Consider the following 22,627-nt stretch of genomic DNA (forward strand, 5'->3'; position numbering starts at 1 on the left):
CAATTTTCAGTTCTTTAACTTTGATGCACTTTCTCCTAATATTAATTTGTTCAGAAATGGAATCCTTGCCCCACAAAAAGAAACAAACAAAAAAACCAACAAAAAAAACCCCAACCCAAAACCAACAGAAATGCTTCTAAGTAGACATTGTAACAGAGAAATGATCAGACTCAGTCCTAGCTAGCTATCAGAGTTATAAGTGCCATTAAAGAAAAATGTGAGATACTGAAGCTAAGAATTTTGACAACCAAGCCTTCACTAACTTTGAAGCTTTTTAAATTCTAGCCTTTGTATAATGGCTGAACAACTTTCTACAATAATGTTTGCTAGCTATGAAACATAACATTGCCTGGAGTTACTTGTAATGCACAATAATAAGCAACAAATAGAAAACAGTGCACATCCACTGCAGTTCAGTGTGGGAGTTTTCTTGCCAGAATTGCCATCACTAAATACGCTTGCAGCATTAAAGGCTCATCTGTAAATGTATCAGAAGTACCTTGTGAACTACCAAAATCTTATCCAGACGACAGCGTCATAGAACCTCAGGATACATTTGCAGTTATAATACAGAAATGAATATGCTATGATTTCAGATGTTTTCTGAAAACATTTACAGACATAAGAGTTGTGACGTACAAAAAAATCAAATGTGCTGACTTAGAAGACAATATAATATTTCTAATATTAATGTTATACTAAGGAACTTCTATAGAAGAAAAATAGAAGAACTAAAATTTAACTAATACGAGTTCTGTTCCAACAGTCATCATTTTAACTTCCTTCTCAGTAAATAAAATACTTCATTTTTGTCTCTGATAATATTTCATGATTTGCTATGTCTAATTAAAACAAAAGCCTCCTCCTTGACCATTTCAGTGTGCCGCTGAGCAGCTGTTGCAGCTCAAATTGGTATCACCCAAACTTAGTAATAAAGAGCTATGCACACTATTCTGTATGTGGTTAATAAGTGCCCTCACTTATTGGCACTAACATTTTCTCTTCCTACTGAAAACATCTTCCCTGATGCATCTTGGAATTACATTTTCCCTTCTTACAGCCAGATCACAGCAGTGACTCATAGTCAGTTTTGTTATTGATTACTACAGTCAAGTCTTTTTACCCTTGTGTCACTTCCAATTTATGAGCTCCATTTATAGAGAAATTCCTATCAACTGTATGACCTTGCACTTCATAGTTGGAGATTTCTACCTGTTTCTGTTGCTATATTTTCAAGGTCATTTAGCTCTTTGTTTAACATTTTGGTCTCCTCGTTATTAGCAAATGCCTGCCAAATTTTGTCCATCTTGTACCTTTCCTGCCTGCTTTTTAAATGAAAAGATTAAAACAAGATTAGCCAAAAAACAGTCCCCAAAGAACTCTATTAGTAAACTCTCTCCACTCTCAAATTCTCCCAACACAACTATAATCTCTCATTTGTCTGGTTCGTCACACAGTAACTTTTCTTCTACTATTTCCCATTTTTTCTAGCTGAGTAATAACTTATTATGCAGGTTATTTTCAGATAAATAAACAGCCTGAAGACTTATTAGAAAGAAAAACCAGGCTTACATGTCAAAATGTGCTTTTTGTAAGCTTCTGCTTTATTTTACTCCATTTTTCAGCAATTTCCTCTATATTCATGTTTTTTCGTCTAAGCTCATAATGTTGATTATTGCCCCTTTTTCAGGACAAGGGGCAACGGGTACAAACTGCGACACAGGCAGCTCCATCTGAAAGTGAGGAAGAACTTCTTTACCATGAGCGCGACACAGCCCTGGCACAGGCTGCCAGAGGGGCTGTGGACTCTCCTTCTCTGGAGACATCCAAAACCCACCTGGACGCAACTCTGTGCAATGTGCTCTAGGTGAACCTGCTTTAGCAGAGAGTTGGACTAAACGATCTTCAGAAGTCCCTTCCAGCCTAACGATTCTGTGATAAGACCACAGCTCACCCTGCCCCCACTTTCTTAAATACAGATACCAGCCCAGGTACTTAAAAGACATTGCAGAAAATGCTGTCCTATGTGTACCAAGTTGTTTTATCTAAAAACAAAACCACCAAAACCACTGCATCTGGAACAAGAACATTTTGCCTTGCCTTTTTAGAGAAAAAGAATCATTTATGATGTGAACTAATAGTTTTAAGCAGTCACTTAAGTCTCTAAGCAGACTTAAAACCCTGAATATAATGGTTATTTTAGTGTAATGATGCTCGCTCAGCAATTACTGGCAAATGCACATTAGTAAAATATGCACTGCAGAGTTAATAGCCTATGAATGTTCTTGCCTGTGCACGCACTAATACTGTGAAGTCGCAACACCTGTACAGTGTTTTTAAAATACTTATATATTCTACAAGGGCCCATAGCAATAAGATCAGTATTTCCTATGTAATTGTTAATGTTCAAATAGATGGACTCAGAGGCACATTTAGACTATCTCTAACTTTGAAAGAGATCACTTTTTTGACTCAAAATGTACAGCTTAGGCCCACCTGGAGTTGGCAGCAATTATACATAGCTAAAGTTTCAATCTTACTAGTTCACTCTGTCTTATAAACTGCGTCTCAATAGTAACTTCCTCAGGTTTTAGATTCCATCCTATTATGACTGTTATGAATTTCGTTTCAGAGGCACTGGGACCACAGAGCCAGCACACTAGAACAAGGAAAGATCAGCAGAACTTAGAAACCAAATTTCGACTTTATACAGATACAAATGAAGAAGGCTGTCAGATTTTTTTTAATCAGTTGGAAACTCTTGACAAATGCAGTTTCAATGCCTCTCTTCCTCTGGTGATGATAGTCCATGGCTGGTCGGTATGAACTCACGTTTTATTTTTAATTCAAACTACATCTGATTTGATACACTTTCCTTCTTATTACGCTAGTGCCAAAGGTAACTTCAGAAGAAAGGTTGTGACTGGACAGATAGATTTCCCTGGTAGCAATCATGTCTTGAAATATTACTAAGTGGATATCCCCCATTGAGATTCTGAAGGAGCAGACTACAAGCAATTCTCCTTGTGGGAGTCCCATGACAAAGATTACATTCCGCCCTTGTTTAAAGCCAGCAGAGTTTGAACAAGTAGTTGAATTAATGTGCTCTACCTTTGGAGCACTGAATACCAGTTTAATTTCTCTGATATGTTCACTGCCAGATATTTACAGATTTATTGAAAAGAAGTGCACACAATCTCACCACACCTTTCTCAGAGATACACCTTTAAAGTGAGCTTCCCTATAAGCCCCTTCAGCTGAAAATGAAGCCTTCAACATCAATGAATTATCACTGAACTTCTTCCAGTTAAACTGTAAAAAAAATCCACCATGAAAACCTTTTTCAAAAGCATAACAGTGATTTTTCATCAGCTTCTCAGTTGAAAAAGAAACAAAAGAAAAGGCAGGATAAGGAAAAAATGCCATTTTAACAGATCTTTGATTCTCATAGAGCCAATGTCATCACATAAGGTGGCAAAACAGATATTTTTTGCACATCTGCATATATGCAGAGGAACTTTGAATACCCCCCGTGATGCACACAACTTTCTCAACAAATAACAGCAGAGATGACTTTGGATGAAATATTGCCCTAGATTACTTTAGGCAAGCCTGACAAATAAAAATTTGTTCAAAACCTGTAACTCCTCAAAGACAACCCATGGACCTGAGACTGCTGGCATTGAAGTTTATCATTCACATTAATTTAATTTGCAGAGGTATTGGTCTCTTAGAGGAATATGTATGGAAACCCAGAACTGAGACTCCCAAATTCTGGAAAAAACACCGGAAGAGATAAGGATGTTCTATCAATAGAAGAAATAAATGTAACTAGAGCAACAATTAAATCCAATAGATTAAATAATAACTCTAGTCCATCAAATAAGAAGCAGTGTTTGACGCTAATAAGGAATTTGTGATCAAGTCCTTAAAATAAGAATCACAAAAAAAAAAGCAGATCTCAACATGGAACAGCTGTAGAAGGTAAATACCTGCTGGTCTGCAATCCTTCAGCTTCCCTCCCTCTCTAGTCCTTCTAGCCTAAATTTACAGGGACAGATGCTCTTGAACGAAATCAGCAATTTTCTGGACATTTCACCCTCTCTTTTTAATTAATAATACCAGTCAACTCAGGATGAGTGAAAATATTTAGGAACATCATTTCACTGGTAAGAGTTCACATTACAAGACATAAATTATTATACAGCTCTTATATTGATTCTTAATTTTTTTTGTCCACGAAAACCCAAAGATCCTCGGCACTGAAGCATGCTGAAGCCCCTAAAATCTAGTTATGAGCTTTAAGCCCTCCTTGTTTATATTACAGTTTTACCTTGAGCTTTTCACAATAAATGCTTGGCAGAGACTGCATTCCCTCAAGAATGGTTTGCTTTGTTTTTTTCAACAAAACAGGTGGATGGGATTTTAGAAGGTTGGATTTGGAAAATGGCAGCAGCTCTGAAGTCTCAGCATAAACAAATCAATGTGATCATTGCAGACTGGCTTACATCTGCTCACCAGCACTATCCCATTGCTGTACAGAATACCCGCTACATAGGACAGGAGATAGCAGATTTCCTGGAATGGCTGGAGGTAAGAACCCCCAGATTAACACACGTTTCTCTGGAAAAGACCTATGTACCTGTTCTTCTGCTTCTACCACCTTTCTGAAATACTACGACAGTTATCGCTATTCATTTCAATCACTTATGTTTCTTTAGCACATTGTAAATTTTTCTGCCATAAACTTTCATGTGACTTCATAAAACATTCATCAAGCAAGAGAAAAAAGCAAGTAGTCTTGTTTATTAAAATATTTTGATGTATCTTTAAAAGCAAGAAAATTTCATGCTGCTATAGCTTTTCAATTAGCATGTGTGCAGACAGCTGACAGTCCCACACTTTGAAAGCAGGAACACATTATTATTTGCAAGTGGTTAGATCACTAAAATGGGTTTACGTTATCTGTGCTTAATTTCTGCTTTTAATGCAGAAATCAAGCATGACATCATGTCTTGATTTTTGCCTTAGTTCCCCAAAGATTATTCTACAATAATGGCTTAGAGATCCAGAATGTAAAGGGAGAGCTTTCTAGAGGACAGCATGCCTCACAAAGCAGATGACATGGAGGCAGTAGTGAGACAGAGCCCCGCTGATGTAGTGACTCCTTATCAAAACTCCCGCTACGTAGGAAGCAGTGGCCATGGCTGCACTGAGAAGGCTGCAGGTAAGTCTGCAAGGGATCACTGGTCTCCAGCACTATTTAATAAAAGACAGAAAGCAAACGCTAGAATGAGGATCACTCACGCAAACTAGGCACCCTAAGCAACTCTTATTTCATCTGTCTCTAGTACTAATATAAGCTACCTAATCTGAAATGAAGTTATACATCCGTACATCACAATATTTCAATACATTAATTTAAACACCGTGAGGCCTAAGGTGGAAGGGGAATACACTACAAAGCTGAAATATTTGTAGCAAATACTGTTGAAGGGCTAAGCTGCTTTCAACAGGAATAGCATGGCTAGAAGAAGTTGTCAAGACACCATGCCCAGTTAGGGACAACAGGCACAAAAGAGCAGGCAGAAAATCCAGAGTCACTATTTTTTATTGTGACATTACAAGAAACCTTAGCTCTTGGTCAAATGTAGTTTAAGTTGCTGGAGCCTGAAGACACATTTTGAAGCTGTTTAATTATTGAATAAATTGGTGGACTTTGTTCAGTTCCCAGGAGAACACACCACGTTGTCAACGACAGAGACACTCTGTGATTTCTCCAGTGTCAGCAAACAAATCGAGGCTTGAAAAAATGACTCCTTGCTCCAGCACTGTAGGTAGCTTATCTTGTACCATGATATGTTCCTGGATTTAAACATACCATAAATCTTCAAAGCATTCAGTTGAGCAGTATCAGTGCTCAAGCAGTAAACCTTCCTTCTATTGAGAAACACCCCACCTGAGTTTAGCAGTTAAAAACCCCTTCATTCCAACCCCCGTAACTATCTTTCCACTATGCTTCTGTCTGCATACAGGCTGGCGAGGATATGAAATATCCTTAATGGATGTAACAAAAACTGCAGTGATGTGCAACATTTTAATGAAGTGCTCTTAGTCCAAGAGTTAATAGGGCATGATCAGTAACAATCTCAATAGCATCCATCTCAGTAACACCAGCTAAGAAAATTGGTCAGATCTTGTGATTTTTAAGAGTTGCCTGTCTCCAAAGAAGATTGCCAAGTTTAACCTCATCTTCACAAGAAACAGGTATCAAGACTGCAAAGCCACTCCACTGGGACAGGCAATATCCACAATTAAAACAAAACAGAGGTTTGCCTATCCTGCAAGAAAAATATACCACATTTTTCTTTACAAGTCAGAAAAACTTTGAGCCTTGCAGCTCAGGTGAAATGCTTAAGATCCAGGTAGTATCGATTAGGTAGAAAGAAGGGCCTGAAGCCAACTCTGCTTCAATAGGTGTGTTTCAGATCAGATACCCAGTTTGTACAAACCAGTCCAAGAAACATCACTGTTGTATCACTCAGCATGTCTGATCAATGTTTTGATACCTTGGCTTCCAATTTGGTTTGTGCTAGTAACTCAGGCAAAAAAAAAAGCAAGGCACTTTATATAAAGGATTGTTTTACACTGAAGTTAAAGGACAGATATCTATTTTATAGTCATAGGAAAGTCAAATGCTGCAGATGAAAGGCACTGCACATTTGCATCAGTTGCAACAAACAGCAACAAAAATCCTACTATCTGTGTCAGTTTTCCTGAGCATAGTGCATAAGTAGCAGTCCCCAAAGGTGTAGCATTTTCCGGCTGCATGAAAAGGAGGCAAGAAATAGCATTCAGCCAGTAAAGAAATCTGGTGTGTGATCCATGCACCTCACTTGACCTCCATCATCAACACACACACATTTCTTGTGTTGTAATTCATGGTATTCCTAGCTCATAGTATTTCACTGTTTACTTTTCATATTTTCTACATCTAAATCAAGCTCCTGCTATCTTGCAGGAATCCATTCAATTTTCCAGAAGCAATGCTCATCTAATTGGGTACAGCCTAGGAGCTCATGTTTCAGGATTTGCTGGAAGTTATATCAGTGGTACAAACAAGATTGGAAGAATTACAGGTAAAAGACTTACAGCTTTAAGAAATGTTAACAGTCAACTGATTTAAGTTACATAGACAATTGATATATCAATGTCATATAAAATATTTAGCTGTTGAATAGTAATATTTGCCACAGTTTAGAAGTTTCATCCCAGTGGTTTAGAAATTAGCAATGAAAACACTTTTCAAAACAAAGTATCATACTATTTCTAGATTCATTCTTTCCTACCTCAGTCCAAATTATGACACAGAGAATATACAAGCGTGGAGACTACAAATCAAATCAAAGACTTGAGATGCATGTTGTTTGAATTCGTCTTGTATCCATTCCCACTAACACCTTAATGTTAGTCACTATCTTGACCCAAAGCCATTCAAACACACTGTTCATTGTTATCAACTCATTTTAAATAGAAAATTACGTTAAGGAAATTGTTTAATTGTGCTTGAACTTTTAATTGCAGTGCATTGCTCAGAGTGAAATGAAGTCAGTTCTCCCGTGGCAAAAATGATAGCCCTGGATTAGAGTATCCCTAAGAGATGCTTAAAGTAAACAAAGTTAACCCATAACACTTGGTTGTTTTGACTAGTGGCATTTTGAACCTTCTGTAATGCTTTGTAACTGTACTAATTATAAGTGTAATGAAAACACATTTATAAGGTTATTGATACACTGTATATGGTATCACATCTAATGCACAGTGACAGCTTAAAAAAACCCCAACCAAACCAAAAATAAAACAGAAGTGTGTTTTACACAAGGCCCGTTATCAGCTATGTTTTAAGTTATCAGAGAAAACATTTTACTTCAATCCGATTTGGGAGGGAGGCAAATACACGTGACTGTAGTTTGAAGTCCCAACTCTAATCTTGGATTCATTGCCACATACCATCGCCTTACACAATCAGCTCCTGTGACGGTGCCTGCATGCTGAGAAGCCAATTTTAAACAATGTGTCATGATATTACACCTGTGTATACGCTGAAGGACTTCAGTTCATCAGCACTGCTTGTTCAAACCATATTAGTACATCAAACCTTGATAATGGGTAAGTACAAAAAACATTAAACCACTATTTATTGCAACAGCTATACACATTCTTCGGGAAAAACTATTCAGACTTGTAATGATAAGCTCCAAAAGTTCATAGTGATAAAAGCTATTAAAAATTAAATCAAAATGTACACCTTCAGGGTGACGTCCCTACTTGTAGCCTGTGTTACTAGTCTTGTCCAGTTACACCTATCCAACTACTTTAGTCTATAGTATCAAATGAAGAATCTCAAATTTAGAAGCTTGTCCTCAAAACTGAAGGCAGCTTTAAACTAAGCAGGCAGTTCTTTTCCATAAATCACTTCACAACCAAAAAGAGCACCATACTAAAACATCTAGCAAACTAAAAATTAGCAAGTCTCCCTAAATGGTATATTATTTTCTGAATACTGTAATAATTTGCCTTGAAAAATTCTTAAGGTGAAAAATTTTTATAAACAACACCTAGCAGACATATAGCTCTTTTAAGCAATAAGTGTAACTTTATAAAGTTTCAGGTCCCAAATGTGGGTTAGATGTCAAACTTGTTGTGGGACTGTCTTCAAAAGGGCCTCTGAAATGCATGACCTCTAGAGTATGAAAGAACAAAATTAAGTAAACATCACTTAAATGACAAAGCAGTAGCAAGCATGGTTTGTCTATAACACACACATCTATCTCTGGGCCTGTGTCCTTGCGCATGTAGCAGTTACTGTTTATTACAGTGCCTGTGTTTACTTTACCTTTTGGTGTAACCACGTATCCTCTGCATGACAAGTGTTCCTAGCATTGTTCCCATCAAAAGACCTTGTAAAGTAAGAGCGCTGTCTGTTTTTAAATATTTATCACAGACTTTTCTCATGACAGTAGAAGAACAGCCCATTCTGCACTATATCACAACTGGATTATTTGCATTTATTGCAGGCCTTGACCCTGCCGGTCCCTTGTTTGAAGGAATGTCACCAACAGATCGTTTATCTCCAGATGATGCAAACTTTGTAGACGCAATTCATACATTCACTAAACAGCACATGGGTCTCAGTGTTGGCATCAAGCAGCCTGTGGCTCATTTCGACTTTTATCCCAACGGAGGCACCTTTCAACCTGGCTGTCACATCATGCATGTTTATAACCACATTGCACAATACGGGATCACTGGTAAGAACCAATGGCACAAAACAGGAAGAAGCATTGCAGCTGCACTCACAGTATCTCTGGGAAACTTTACGGATCTCTATGGTCTTAAACAGTATCTGATGGGAATATTACCTCCCATTATACGCAAGGAAATTTCTTTTCTAGAAATTGGTGATCTGATTTTTACTTGTATTGAGTTCAAACTGTTCTGACTCCAGTAAGGAATCTGGCTGCCTAGCACTTCTGAAAACGAGTCCATCAGCATCAAGCTGTCAAGCACTTCTGAATAATTTCAAAGGTATTTGTTTTAGTGGTAGAGGAAATGAGAAAACATCTTCTAATTAAGCCAGATTCATCTAGTGTGCAATTAATTATTTCAAATCAAACAAAACACAGGGCTGTACTACTCACCTCCTTAGTTCACCGTTTCCCAGCTCCCTTTCCTTCAGCTGCGCAGATGATGCTCTCTCTCTAGGACCTCACTGGCAGTGTTCCAGAGTATGTTTTATATATAAAAGCTTATTTCCAATGTACCTAAACATAAACATATAGAGAAACTGATGCAACATACTGAAAAAAGATAACGTAGTGATGCACAGTGACAACCAGAACTGCTCCGTGGAAAACCCCAGATGAGTACTGTTCACCCAGCATACTGCATTGCAAAAATACTTCTCCACTATCAGCACATTGTCTAAAGGCCTGACTTATTAGCAGGTAATTCATGGCAAATGTGAAACCAAGCATTAGCTAGAAAGCTTACCAGCAAAGACACATAAAACCAGTCCATCGTGATATATCCCAATTACACTGAAGAAAATAACTTCTGTAATTTGATGACACTCAAGGAGGAAAAAGATACTTAGCTCTTATAAAAGCAGATCTATGTATTTAATATAATTTTAATATATTTAATACATTTTTTGCTCCTTTCTCCCCAGTAGCAGCTGCAGGCAAAATTCAGCATGAGAGTTTGTCACTCTGATAGGGACAAAATATGACATTACCACATAAGCGTCCAAAGGACAACCGTGTCCAACCATTCACAGAATGAGATGGCTGTCTTTAACGTGGTATGATCTGAAAGACTGAACATAGCCTCATATTGACCAAAACAGCCAGGACAATGAAATCAAGGTTCATATATACAGCCTTAAATAGTCAGGCTAGAGAAGTTTAAGCAGCAAATTATTCAATTTTATTATCATGTGGGTTCAGCCAAACTATTTTTGGATGAACCTCTAAGTAAAGTTGCTACAATGTCTGATTTCTGAGGCAAAACCATGATGTTTTAGTAGTAAAAGGGTGGGGGGGAAACAATAACCTATGTTTATGGTTGGTTACTGTACTCCTCTGCAGTTGAAATGGCAAGGAGGATCAAAAGCATGCAAAATGTTCTTGTTTGCATTTTTAGGCATCACTCAAACTGTGAAATGTGCCCATGAGAGGTCAGTTCACTTGTTCATCGACTCTCTACTCCACAACGATAAGCAAAGCACAGCATACTGGTGCAACGACATCAACACTTTCAACAAAGGAATGTGCCTCAGCTGCAGAAAGAACCGGTGCAACACACTGGGCTACAACATCAGAGAGGAAAGGCTCCCAAAAAGCCGACGACTCTTTTTGAAAACAAGAGCACATATGCCTTTCAAAGGTTTGTGGATATACCTCTCTCAATCTCTAGACTGATCACAAAGTGTGAGAACAAGCCTAAGCTTTGTGATCCTGTTTAGTCATTTATTAAAGATTCTAAAATCTATGGGAATAATCAATTTGCTGAGACAAGTGAGAATCCCCATAGGCCATCCTGATGCCCTTTCATCAAGACCCTGACTCTTAATATTTCTTTGGGAAGAAGGATGCTGCATGCTTGCCACAGGCTAACTGCAGATCTGAGGCCTCAGAGATGCTGGAGGTCCTGATAGACAGGATTTTCCTACAACTGGCCTGTGCGAGTTTGTTATAACATATGCAGGCATACAGCCAAGCCAAAAAAGCAGCGTAATTGCTCTGGGAGGCCTGTAAAATCTCCCGTTCCAAGTTTGCCCAAATTTTATCTGCAATTAGTCTAGAAGATGACACATAAATTATTACTTTTCAAACAATGGAAAGACAACAGAACAGCATGGACTTTTACAGGGCAGAATTGTAGCACTAAAAGTGACTGGTACTCTAGCTTTATCTCCGCTAAATTACTTTACCAAGTGCACAAAGTAACAATTCTCTAAGGTCAGAAAGACAATCAGTGTGGTTTCTTGCATTTATTACCAGAGAGAGGGGAAGCAGGGCCTACCTGCCAGTCTCCATCACAAAATGGCGCCAGCCTGGCCGTGGGCCGGTTACAGCTCGGCTGCCAGAGAACCCGTGAGGCAACCGCTGCTGCTGAGTTCCCCTGCCAGAGGGAAGGTTTAGCTATGTTTTAAAACAAGAACAAGCAGGACTGTGTGGTACGAATAGAAGGGACACCATTCTTCTTCCAAGGGGCTGACTGACTTCACCCTCCTTCCAAGGGACTGACTTTTGGCGCACAGCGTTCCTCCTCACTCCTCCCTCCCCAGCTATCGATGAGGCACATGGCGAGCAACAGCACGGCCCGGGCAGGATTCCTGCTTAGAGCCACAGGACACCATGCATGGAAGGGATTCGATGTGCCCAGCTCCTCACCAAGCGGCCATGCCCTCCCCACAGCCACCTCAGTGCCACCCCTCTCCCCTCAGCGCTGAGGCAGCACCAGGGCCCTGCCCACCCCCAGCACAGCCCCAAGGCCGTGGGGGTCCCTCAGCCCCTCACCCGCCGGGGGGCAGCCCACCTGCCCCCCCCAGGGCAGCGGGGCTGGGGAGGCACCTGGAACACTGACAGGGCACCCTTGCCGTGGACACTCGAGGGCCTTCCAGTCCTGACAAGAAATGCTTCAAAACGCTGCTTGCGTGACACATCTTGTTTCCCCACAGTGCTCAGCACTCAACTGCGATGTCACAGATTTTTAAAAAATACAGAAGTTCAGGTATTTTAAAAATATTTTTGAGGTCTTCCACTAAGGCAGCTATGAAGCATTCTGTGATGACTCCAGAGGGGTCTGCTCAGTCCCGACTGATACTCAGAGCAGCTGAATCTGCTGGATCCCTTCTTGTAATTTTAAAAACACCTCAGGATGCTACTTGAAGTAAATTTAAAAATTCTGCAGGCAGCATCTAGCTCCCAGCATTACCATGCCACAGAACTATCAGGACACCATCCAGATCAGGGACACAGTGCCCTGAGGAGGTGCGTGCACTACCACCACACCTGGGCACCGACGCACCATTCCTGTGCTGCATTTTTCTTTGGGCATGGAGATAATTTCAGCTTGTTGGTGAAATAATCTGTGTCCTATTGGCTCTGATCTCAGTTTTAAACATGTTGCATTTTTATGCTGGGAACTCGTTTTGCTTCAGAACAACATCCTTGGCACATAGGCAGATACCGGTGCCCCAGACAATGGTCGCCTTTCACTAACCGTTCCCAAACAAGGCGGCAACTGTGGGAGGGTACACACAAAGTCATCTTTGTAATGCTCTTAAAAAAATGTTTGAAGATCATGTGAGAAGCCCAAACAGAAGGAATTGGAGAAACTCAACATGACACTTCACAATCCTCTCTGTCTTCACGAAATCTGATGTTTCATTTTTCAAGCTGGTCTGAGCACACATTAATCCAGGTCAAACAAAAAAGTAGTTGTTACAAAGAAGTTAACATTTATAGTAAAGCTGTGATGGGATGCTGAGTCAGTCTTTGTATGAATACACTCACCTTTTTTCCCCAAAGTGAGCATCGTAACCACAGCAAAAGCAGCAAAAGCCTAGGCTTTATCAGAACATACACCAGCACAATCAATTTTTACAGAGAGAAAACTCCATCTTCAGTAAACAAGCCTCCCTGCCTACTTTATCCTCATCAGGTTTGCAGTGAAGAATCACTCATTTTGCTTCCTAGTGAGTGACACCTTTTCAAAAGAAAACACATTGTTCACTAACACAAAATAACTATGAAACAACAAAAAGATACAGATTTTCAACCAAATAGCTTCCCCTGTGAACACTCAGAGATGCACATGCACTTCCCCGCCACCCACCCCCCCCCAAAAAATAATAATAATAAAAAAATCTATCTGTGGTATACATTAAGAGATGACTCCCTTAGCAGTCTGGTGGAGCCATTCCCTGAGGTAATGAAGCCTGTAGTGGGCGAAGAGAGGAAACGAGGAAAGAGCATCTTTCTACTCAAGTGTGCAATAATGTTTACCAGAACAGCTTTGCATGTGTAATTTGACCAGATTGCAAGGATAAATACAACATTCCTAATTTTTCCAAATACTTTGTGGTTTTTGTTAACAGAAATTGCTTAGTTTTTCTTCCTTAACACCTAAATATATCAGTTTTGTCAAGAAGGTGGCTGGTAGAATCACCAGACAGGAGGAGTTTTGGACATTTAAAGCTGACAATATCTGTGTGCATGTGGCCTCTAACTGTACATTGGGGGTTTTGGTCATGTGTTTGTTTTTTTCATAATTTACTAAATGTCAAACTGCTTGTAATCAGTACACTGATGATTTCTTAGGCATTCTTCATTCTGACAAAATTCAAAGACTTTCCTAAACACTGTTTCTCTAGAAACTCACCAAATCTTGAAGTCTTAACGACGTCTTTCTTACAGTAATGTCCTTGAACAAAGTCATGTGTTAACAGATGCATGTTAAGCACAATGTATCATTATGCAGTCCAGGAAAGTTTGGGAGTCATCTGTTTTGCAGGGCAGTTTTCCAGCTGATCAGAGAAAAAAGCCTGACTACATTGCCCAAGGTCTTCAATCTGTATCACACATCTCTAGCCATGTCCAGTCATAAGGATTTGTCTGGTGATTAGATAGAGGGCTTGCCAGAAATTCTAACAATTGAACTTCAAAAAAGCTAGAATATTTCCCATGGAAGAACATTTTATCCTACAAGAGAACTCAACCCAGGTTACCTTTTTTCCCTCCATCCTTTTATTAAACAGAGAAACAAGGCCCCAAACCCTAATGGATTACACAGCACAGCAACAATCTGAAAAAATGATGATGTTTTAATTTCAACAGATTTGTTTAAAAATATGGAGTATCAATCAGTTTTCTGCTCTGAAAGATAAAATTCTTTTGCCTGAAAAAATTATTGCTTTTTTGACCATTAATTTTGACACGTTACAAATTCTTCCTTTCAACAGTCTATCATTATCAGTTCAAGATCCACTTCATCAACGAAATCCAAGGCAAGCAGATAGATCCAACTTTTACTATCTCTCTGACAGGCACTAAGGAGGATGCTAAAAACCTGCCTATCACACTGTGAGTATTGATATGACATGTCATTGTACAAGTGAGACTGGGTGCCAATTTATAATACCGTTATCATGTACATGATCACGCTATGAGTGAAATGGTTTGGTACAGCTAAGTGAAGATAACTGGAAATTGCCCTTTCCTCACCCATACTCCCTAAAACCCACAAACTTTTACAAAGTTCATACATTTTTGGCATGACAAATCTCTGTAAAACAAACCTAGTAATCTTTGAAGTCACCCTAATATTAAGTATCCTGTTCACTTAATGTTTGGTCCATCCCGTGGCTAACACAGGGAGGTCTAGTCAATTAAAACACAAATGAATATACACCTCTACTTAAGGTAAAGGATTTTGAATACTTCTCATGATGGACACTATCCATATTAACAAAAGCAAAGGCAACAGTGTGGGTCAGCATTTGCTCTAGCCAGCAAAAGACATAACATAAATGCTATTATGGGACACCTTTTCTTTCCCTGTCTGAAACCACCTCTGCTTCACCAGCTGTTCAAGTTTCTCCCACTTTTGCTCCTTTTCTAGCACATTGTCATATTTCACCACCTTATGCACCTGGAAGAGTATCCTAGAGACAGTAATGTTCCCTTCTGGAGAAAGAGGAGGAACAGCAGTTCGTTCTTCGGTTTTAAAGAGAAAAGAAACTCTTTTTTTCCCCTACTTTAATCCATAGTAAGACAGCATTATCGTGGTTTTGTTTTCTGCAGAGTTGAAAGCATTGATGGGAACAAAACCTACTCTTTTCTCATCACCCTGGACACCGACATTGGTGAACTAATAATGATAAAGTTCAAATGGGAAGGAACTGCAGTTTGGGAGAATATCTGGGACACTGTTCAAACCATAATACCATGGACAAAAGGCACCCGTCGACCAGGACTTATAGTGAAGACAATCAGAGTAAAAGCAGGGGAAACACAACAAAAGTAAGTAATTAAAACACTTTTTTCTGTAGTAACACCACAGATGTCTGACACATAGATGTTTGACACATAGTTCAATTACATGCATCTGAGTCCCAGCACGTACACCAACGGTGAACTTACCATATACAGATTCTGGCTTTCCCTCCTCCCCCTCAGATCAGACTGAATGAGTTTAAAGCAACTTCTAATTTCTTTGTTCTCAGGTCAGAAATGAATAGTGGGAAATGTCCTGGCTCACTACTGCCACTAATCTGAGTTGAAGGCACAGTAACTTTGGATGACAATTTTGTTGATACTTGGGAACAGAAGATAGAGAAGGAGTTAGATCCAAGGAAGAATTAGAACAAGTTCTGCCATGCAGTTTTTCTGCACAAATTAATGACAATAACTGATGACAATTTCTGACCTATTTTTAGAATGTGATTCTCTCACTCCATAAGGACTGTATGAAATTGCAAAGGAACTACTACATAAGATAAATAATGACGCCAACATCAAGGCCCTCAAAAATTCAAATTCCTACTTACAAAAAAAAAAAATGCCAAATCTTAATTATTTGACTTTCAATACCTACTTCATAGAGAAACTCAGCATCACCATTCTTGAAAGTATTCGTTAGAAGGATCACATGCAAAACTACACAGTCATCTGATTATTCACTAAAGTTAAGGGTTCTATTATGAAGTTCCCTTATTTTCATCTCACCCATTTTAGAGCCAGTCCAGTGCCTGATAGCTGACAATTACTGCACTGTGCAGGCTGTATAAGAGGTTCCTGGAGTGATAAACTGTGGAAGCAACGTTTAAACTTTTGAAATTTTGACATTTCAAAATATTTTGAAATTCCTGTAGCAGGTAAACAGAATGTGAGCAGTCCTGGTAAACAAAAAGACTATCCATACTTCTGCATGCCACACTTTCACTGGTATTTGACAGTAATTTTTGCACTCTGATTTTTTCTATAATACATTTTTTTCTATAATACAAATTCAGTGATTTGAATTTTGTCAGTTGACCTCTGAAGCAGCATCAGAGAGCATTTTTTTTGAGAAAAAAAATTATGAATGCAGGCTGAAATCTGTTTTGGTTTTTTTTTTGTTTAGTTTTTGTTTGTTTGTTCATTTGTATTGGGGTTTTTTTGGGGGTGGGGATGGGTGTTGTCTTTCCCCTGCTGATTGCTTTGAAACTGGATCACCAGGTCTGAGTGGCCTTGTTCTCTGCATAGAGCAATGCCAATAACACTTTTGAAACTGCTTATTCACAGAGAAATTTCAGCCAGGAGACAGAATAACAAAACTTGTGATGATTCCTGCTGCTTTGATCCTTTTAACTGAGTAGTTTTAATTAAGGTTAATGAGAAAAGCATGTCTTACCTTGTAACTGTGGCTCAGTCTTAGAAGGTGATTTTTCCTTCCTACAGCCTCTTTCTTACCAGCACCAGTTATAACTACTGCAGTCTTTCTGTGCAACAATACTTATTGGCAGAGCTGCATCTCCTTGGTACTGACACAAAACACAAACTAGACAATTTAAAGAGACATTTCCATGAGACAATCTGTGTGCGCTGTGGGGCAGAGGAGGTATCATATTTTCTTGGGTATTGTCCCCCAAAAAAACATATTTTGTACATTCCTCTCCTAATCCAGCACTCAACATATGCTCCTGCTGTAAAGAAAAAAAATAACAAAAATCATTTATATAGAATCTTCTGCTGTTTTAAAAGCAATGATCCCAAATCAGTTAGTACTGACCTAGCTGCCAAAGCAAATTAAAGCATAGTATATACCACAGATTAGAGCACTCTGTTTAAATACAGATTTTTTTGTACCTTGAGAAAAAAAGTACGAAAACTGTGAAAAGATATGTTAGGTATACACGTTTTTCTAACCAGAAAGCTCCTGTCCAATACAGCCGTGTCAATAACCTGGCACAATCCAATTATTACTGATGTACTACTAAAGAAATCCTACGAAATGAGTCACCAAGGTGGGTAGTTATTATACTAACAAACAACAATGCTGGTATAGTCAGGTACCTAATGCTCCTTTGAAGCTTTTTGCTGCAAACAGAAGTGGGAGCTTATGTCAGGATTTTAATGGATACTGATACTGCGTTGGGTTTTGTTCTGTGCAATCTGGGTTTGTCATGGGAATGGAAAGGACATGTTAGTGTTGAAACACTGTATTAATGCTGGAGGGGGGAATGAGATTATTAGGCGATTCTAAAAGGAGTAACAAAGGACACTCAAGGAAAAGTTTTTTTCAAAGAAAATAAGAGCATATAGGTTTCAGTCTTCTTGGAAAGACCAAACATCATGGATCAAAGAATTAGCCATTTTGGAAATTCAGTATTTAAAAAAGGCAGCAAACACAAGATGCATTTTGAGTCGTCTTGTGTTTTCTCAAGCATTTGAACTGCTGACACTATTTTATCTCCATGTACCTTTACCTCACAATGTTCATGATATTTATATACAAGATAAATTTTCCTTTGTTAGATTACCTAATGACAAACACTCAGACACAACGTAATAGCACAAACTTTAAAAGTCGTTAATGAAAACTATTGTGAGCAATAAAACACCAGATTCCACAATACCCGAGTTCCAAACATGGAAAACATTTCTGTAGCATAATGTTGTTGGTGTCCTACACAACTGATTTTTTGCAAGCTGACAACTAAACGCTAGTAGTCCAGCTGAACACTAGCAGGCCAAATAGCACAACCCTGGTAGTAAAGTAAGAGCTGAAACATGAACAGTGGCCATTGAGAATACAAAGACCAAATGACTGTGAGGGTACTAGGGAGAGCAGCGTGCTGCCTGTGACACCAGACAGACAGAGGCATAACGCACGCACATCAGAGCTGCCCACTCCTTTTGCTCTGTACCTACTATCTGGCAGCAGATACATCTCTTTCCCCACCAGCCTATAAAAAAAATGAGATACCTTCCTGTAAAAGGATAAAGTCAGACTTGCTTTTATCTACAGTTTTCAATTTTATCCAGATAACAGCCCTGAAAAGTAACAATTACGCTTACATGCTGTGTTTTCTTTCTAGAATGACATTTTGTTCTCAAAGCATTGACAACGTTCACCTTCATCCAGCCCAAGAGAAAACATTTGTGAGGTGTGAAGATCGCTTTCCGAAACAGAACAGAAAATGAGCAGGAACACAAAAGACAACTACTCACTGAAATATATTCAAAATACATCTAATAAAGTGGTTTTAAAACATACAGCTACATTAAATCTAAATACACTGATAGATTCAGAGGTGGTGAAAAAAATACATTTAAAAAAATACAGATTTTGTGATGCAACGGTAAGCTGAAATATTGGCTTTTTTTCATTTACAAGCCTACTCTCAAAGTGATCAATGGGAATTTCAATTGGCAACTTTTAAGTTGTTTAAAGTTTTAAAAAAACCCTGCTCACTAGAAATAAAGATTACTATTCAGAAAAAACATTGCCATAACCCTTGGAAAAACTTTTTGTTGGATTTAAAGGAAAAAAAAAAGAGGAACCTTATTTCCCATTAAATGCTTTGAAACACTAATAGTGACTACTATCAGTTAAAATTTTCTAAATTATTTCCTAATGAAGGGAGATTTAAATCTTTCATAGAAGAAAATATTCCCAAACAGATCAAATTGTTAACTAAGAGTTTGAACTTTTTACTTTATAATGTTCAAAAATTAAAATGCACTTCAACATACAAAACGCTTGAGCTATCATAACCATATGACAAGCCAAATAACTATATCACCTAAAAATGCTACACTAAACTTTCTCTTATTGGAAAATGCTTTGCTGTTTAACTATTTTAATTAAAGTACTGATTTAAATTACTAGTAATTTAATTATTTTAATGATGCTTAGTATACTAAAGGCAATTCTAGCATAATTGAGTTCAGTTAACTTCTGCATTAAAATCATATTTACATGTATTTACTGAACATGTAAATGACCATTTTAGATTTTAAATCACTGTATAGCAGATTTTAGCATGCTTTGAAACTGCATGAATAAATAAATATTGTAAAAGTCTCAAATGTCTTCAGTGTATATAAACAAACTTCATAAATTCAAAATTATACAATTCCCTTGTTTCCTATGTCTGAATATAAAATACATGAAGAAACATTGTCTCAGATAATTTTTATTTTACCATTAGTGCATACTGAAATGCAAATCAGTATGTATGTCAAGAGTATTTTGTTTGTCACTTTGTAATGCTAAGCACAAGATTAATTAAAAATTATGTTTCTACAAGTCTGTATTCTGAATGTAATTTGTTTTAAATGTTCTCTAAATGGTAAAAAACGTGCAAGATAGGCTTTGCTCCAGGTCTCAGGACTATTTTCCATACCAAGACATTGCAGGAAATTTTGAATCAAAACATACAGATGTTATCAGGATTAAAGTGAAAATTATCTAAAGAGCATGACAAATGAACAAGTTGAGTAGAATGAGTAATCCTGCAAGCAATGAACAGTGATCAAATGCTGAATGCAGACATCTTGGCCAACCATTCAGAATATTAATTTCTAACTTTTAAAACCTGTTTTCAGTAAAACCATTCCTTTAAACAAACAGGAATATTCAATTACAGAAACAGAAAGGCTGACTAAATATGATGGGAACTGAAGAATACTTACTTTTCAAATGACAACAGTTCTCCTTCCTGAGGTGTAAATTTCAGAAGCTGATCTGATATTTAAAATGGCCACTTGGAGTAGCAGCTTGATTAGAAGAAATATTTATAGGTTTAGATACAAATTCCATGTAAAAGAATCTTCAGATCTTCATGGAAAATGGTGGTTTGTGCTTTAAAAGATGTTCCTCCGTGAAGCAAATTATTTTCTTTAAACACAAAAAGTATTTCCACCTTCTATGTAAAAAATTAAAATTTAAGTGATTAATTCCATGCTTCAGGTTACTATCTCCAATACTTACATTTCCTAACAATTATTTTATTAAAGCTCTGCAACATGTTCTGTGCTTATATAAAAATCAATTACTTAAATACAAACAGCCACAAGTCAAATCAGCACACAGAAGCAAATTTCAGCAGTAAGTATTCCTGAAAGAATTAGGTAAGCACCAGACCTTTTTCAGATGAACATTAGTTGTTGGGGTGTGGGGTTGGTTTGGTTTTGGGTTTGGTTTTTTTTTTTACATTTGTAGTAGCAATAATCCAGTGCAGACTCAACTGCTAGATCCCCAGTGACAGCAGTTTTAGGGGCATGAAGTTATAAAATGGACTGCGTGTCCTGAAGAATGTCAGGCAAGGAACAAATGACAATGTGGCCATTTTAGTTTTTCAAAGCACAATGAAAAATGGGACAGAGAACACAGAGAGAAAAGTATGCGTGTGAGACTAACTCTTAATTATGCATCTCCCTAGATAATTTCTAGAATTCCATTTTTGTTTCTGGAAAAAGCTAAAATCTGCCACTTTTACTACTTATGTTTTGGGTTGTTTTGCTTATGAAATACTTGTCTATTTACAGAAGAATTGAAATACCATCATTGGAACTGCATCTAGAACGCCTGTTATCATCATAGCTTTCTCCGCTACGAACTTTGTAAGCTTCCTAAAAACCAAATCCTACCCCCATTCCTCAAAAAAGCCTTTGTTCAGAAGATATTGAAGGATGACAACACAAGAGACAAAGGCCAGAAAGAACTGCATTGTGCTGCTTCTCCAGGGCAGAATCTGCAATGTTAAGTGTTTCTTTATACCTGGAAAAAAAAGCCTAGAGAGTTGGTGAGACAGCTTTTAATGAGGTTTGTATGATGTAAAACGCACATATTAACAAAGCCTTTCAAGTCAGGATTTCCTTGTAGCTATACATCCTAAACACAGTTGGACACATTTTAAGATATTAAAATTGGCATTTCTTTCACATTATTATCACTTACTTGGTAAGAAGGCCGATAAAGGGATCCAAATTTCAGGAGAAATGGACTTGGAAGCATTAGTTCAGGAAAAGCAGGTGGGAAAAAAAATGTCAAGAGGTGTCTACAGTGTGCTGAAACTCAAGTAACGGGGATACTGCAGTTCAGGGACTTGTAAAATTTCTGGGGAAAAAAACATTCTCCAGTTAAACGGAAACAAGCTAGTCTATCCTCAAACAGGACAATTTGAGAACTTTTAAAAAAGTCAAATAGGAAAATTAAAAGAACATTCAGTATTCAAACTCTTGCGGATATGAAGATACTTATTCTGATGTCATTTTTCATGTGTCCAAATAAATCCCTGTGTTTCGATAGCCATTACACTAATTTCTGATATAAAAATGAAAGAAAGCCCAAGTTGCAGCATACTCGAAGTCTTACAATGCCTGAACATAACACCGAAGTCATACCTACAACGCAAGTGCCTACAGCGGGGCCGTACTTTGCGCTCGTCGGAGTGAGATGGGAATAATCCCAGCTGAACCGAGACCTGCCGGACCAAGCACAGCCCAGGGCACGGCAATGACTGCTGTCCTTTTAATCAACGATCGGTAATAATGAATCTCCAATATTCAGAAGTAAAAAAAAAAAAAAAATTCTCTTCCTTTTTGTGTGTTTTTCCTGAAAGAAATATTGGAATATTAATTAAAAGGCAAACTATGTCAATTACTTTTAGTCTGTACGGTATAAGTTTTACAGCTGAAGAGGAGTTTGATGCCCTTCTGACATTCACACCACATACATGCTTCTACACCAGAGGTGAACATATACATTTAATGACTAAAACATTAAGAAAGACAAGATGAATAAAGGAACAACTACAACTAGGGATCATTAGGTCAAATATTAGTTAGAAAAATTACAGCTATTTATATACCCATGTGTTTCCCTCAATCACAATTTAAAAATATATACAAAACATTTATTTTAGATGCTTAGGCTTTATTTCTACTCCTCTGGTTTGTGTTCCTAGACAGAAATTTAAATGTAACCACCATCAAATCTATTCGGCGCTTATGATGCTGATTTGGAGGAGGACTCTGCTCTAAACAGATTTTCTTTCAATACCCTTTGC

The 22,627-nt window shown here is 37.9% G+C and overlaps 1 protein-coding gene and 1 long non-coding RNA gene across 6 annotated transcripts in view; one reads left to right on the plus strand and one right to left on the minus strand.

The window, feature by feature from the left end:
* The window catches only part of LIPC (lipase C, hepatic type), a 63,736-nt gene extending 43,873 nt beyond the window's left edge, over window positions 1-19,863 (plus strand). For 3 of the 5 annotated variants that reach the window (XM_037396009.1, XM_037396010.1, XM_037396011.1), the window contains 8 exons: window positions 2,633-2,820; window positions 4,414-4,593; window positions 7,022-7,139; window positions 9,078-9,311; window positions 10,705-10,947; window positions 14,531-14,651; window positions 15,372-15,590; window positions 18,650-19,863. In XM_037396009.1, coding sequence (XP_037251906.1) covers window positions 2,633-2,820; window positions 4,414-4,593; window positions 7,022-7,139; window positions 9,078-9,311; window positions 10,705-10,947; window positions 14,531-14,651; window positions 15,372-15,590; window positions 18,650-18,755 — 1,409 coding nt within the window. In that variant the 3' untranslated portion in view covers window positions 18,756-19,863. Of the gene's footprint in view, window positions 1-2,632; window positions 2,821-4,413; window positions 4,594-7,021; window positions 7,140-9,077; window positions 9,312-10,704; window positions 10,948-14,530; window positions 14,652-15,371; window positions 15,595-18,649 lie in introns of all 5 variants that reach the window. The other 2 variants (XM_037396012.1, XM_037396013.1) reach the window with 2 other exon arrangements.
* Window positions 1,836-22,165, minus strand: LOC119151747. Its single transcript, XR_005105529.1, has 3 exons — window positions 19,949-22,165; window positions 18,602-18,605; window positions 1,836-1,847 (listed from the first exon to the last, which is right to left on the minus strand). It is a non-coding gene; the product is annotated as an uncharacterized LOC119151747 (long non-coding RNA).
* Between the last annotated feature and the right edge of the window lie 462 nt (window positions 22,166-22,627).

The sequence above is a fragment of the Falco rusticolus genome, chromosome 7, assembly GCF_015220075.1.
Source record: "Falco rusticolus isolate bFalRus1 chromosome 7, bFalRus1.pri, whole genome shotgun sequence".
Classification (NCBI taxonomy): Eukaryota; Metazoa; Chordata; class Aves; order Falconiformes; family Falconidae; genus Falco; species Falco rusticolus.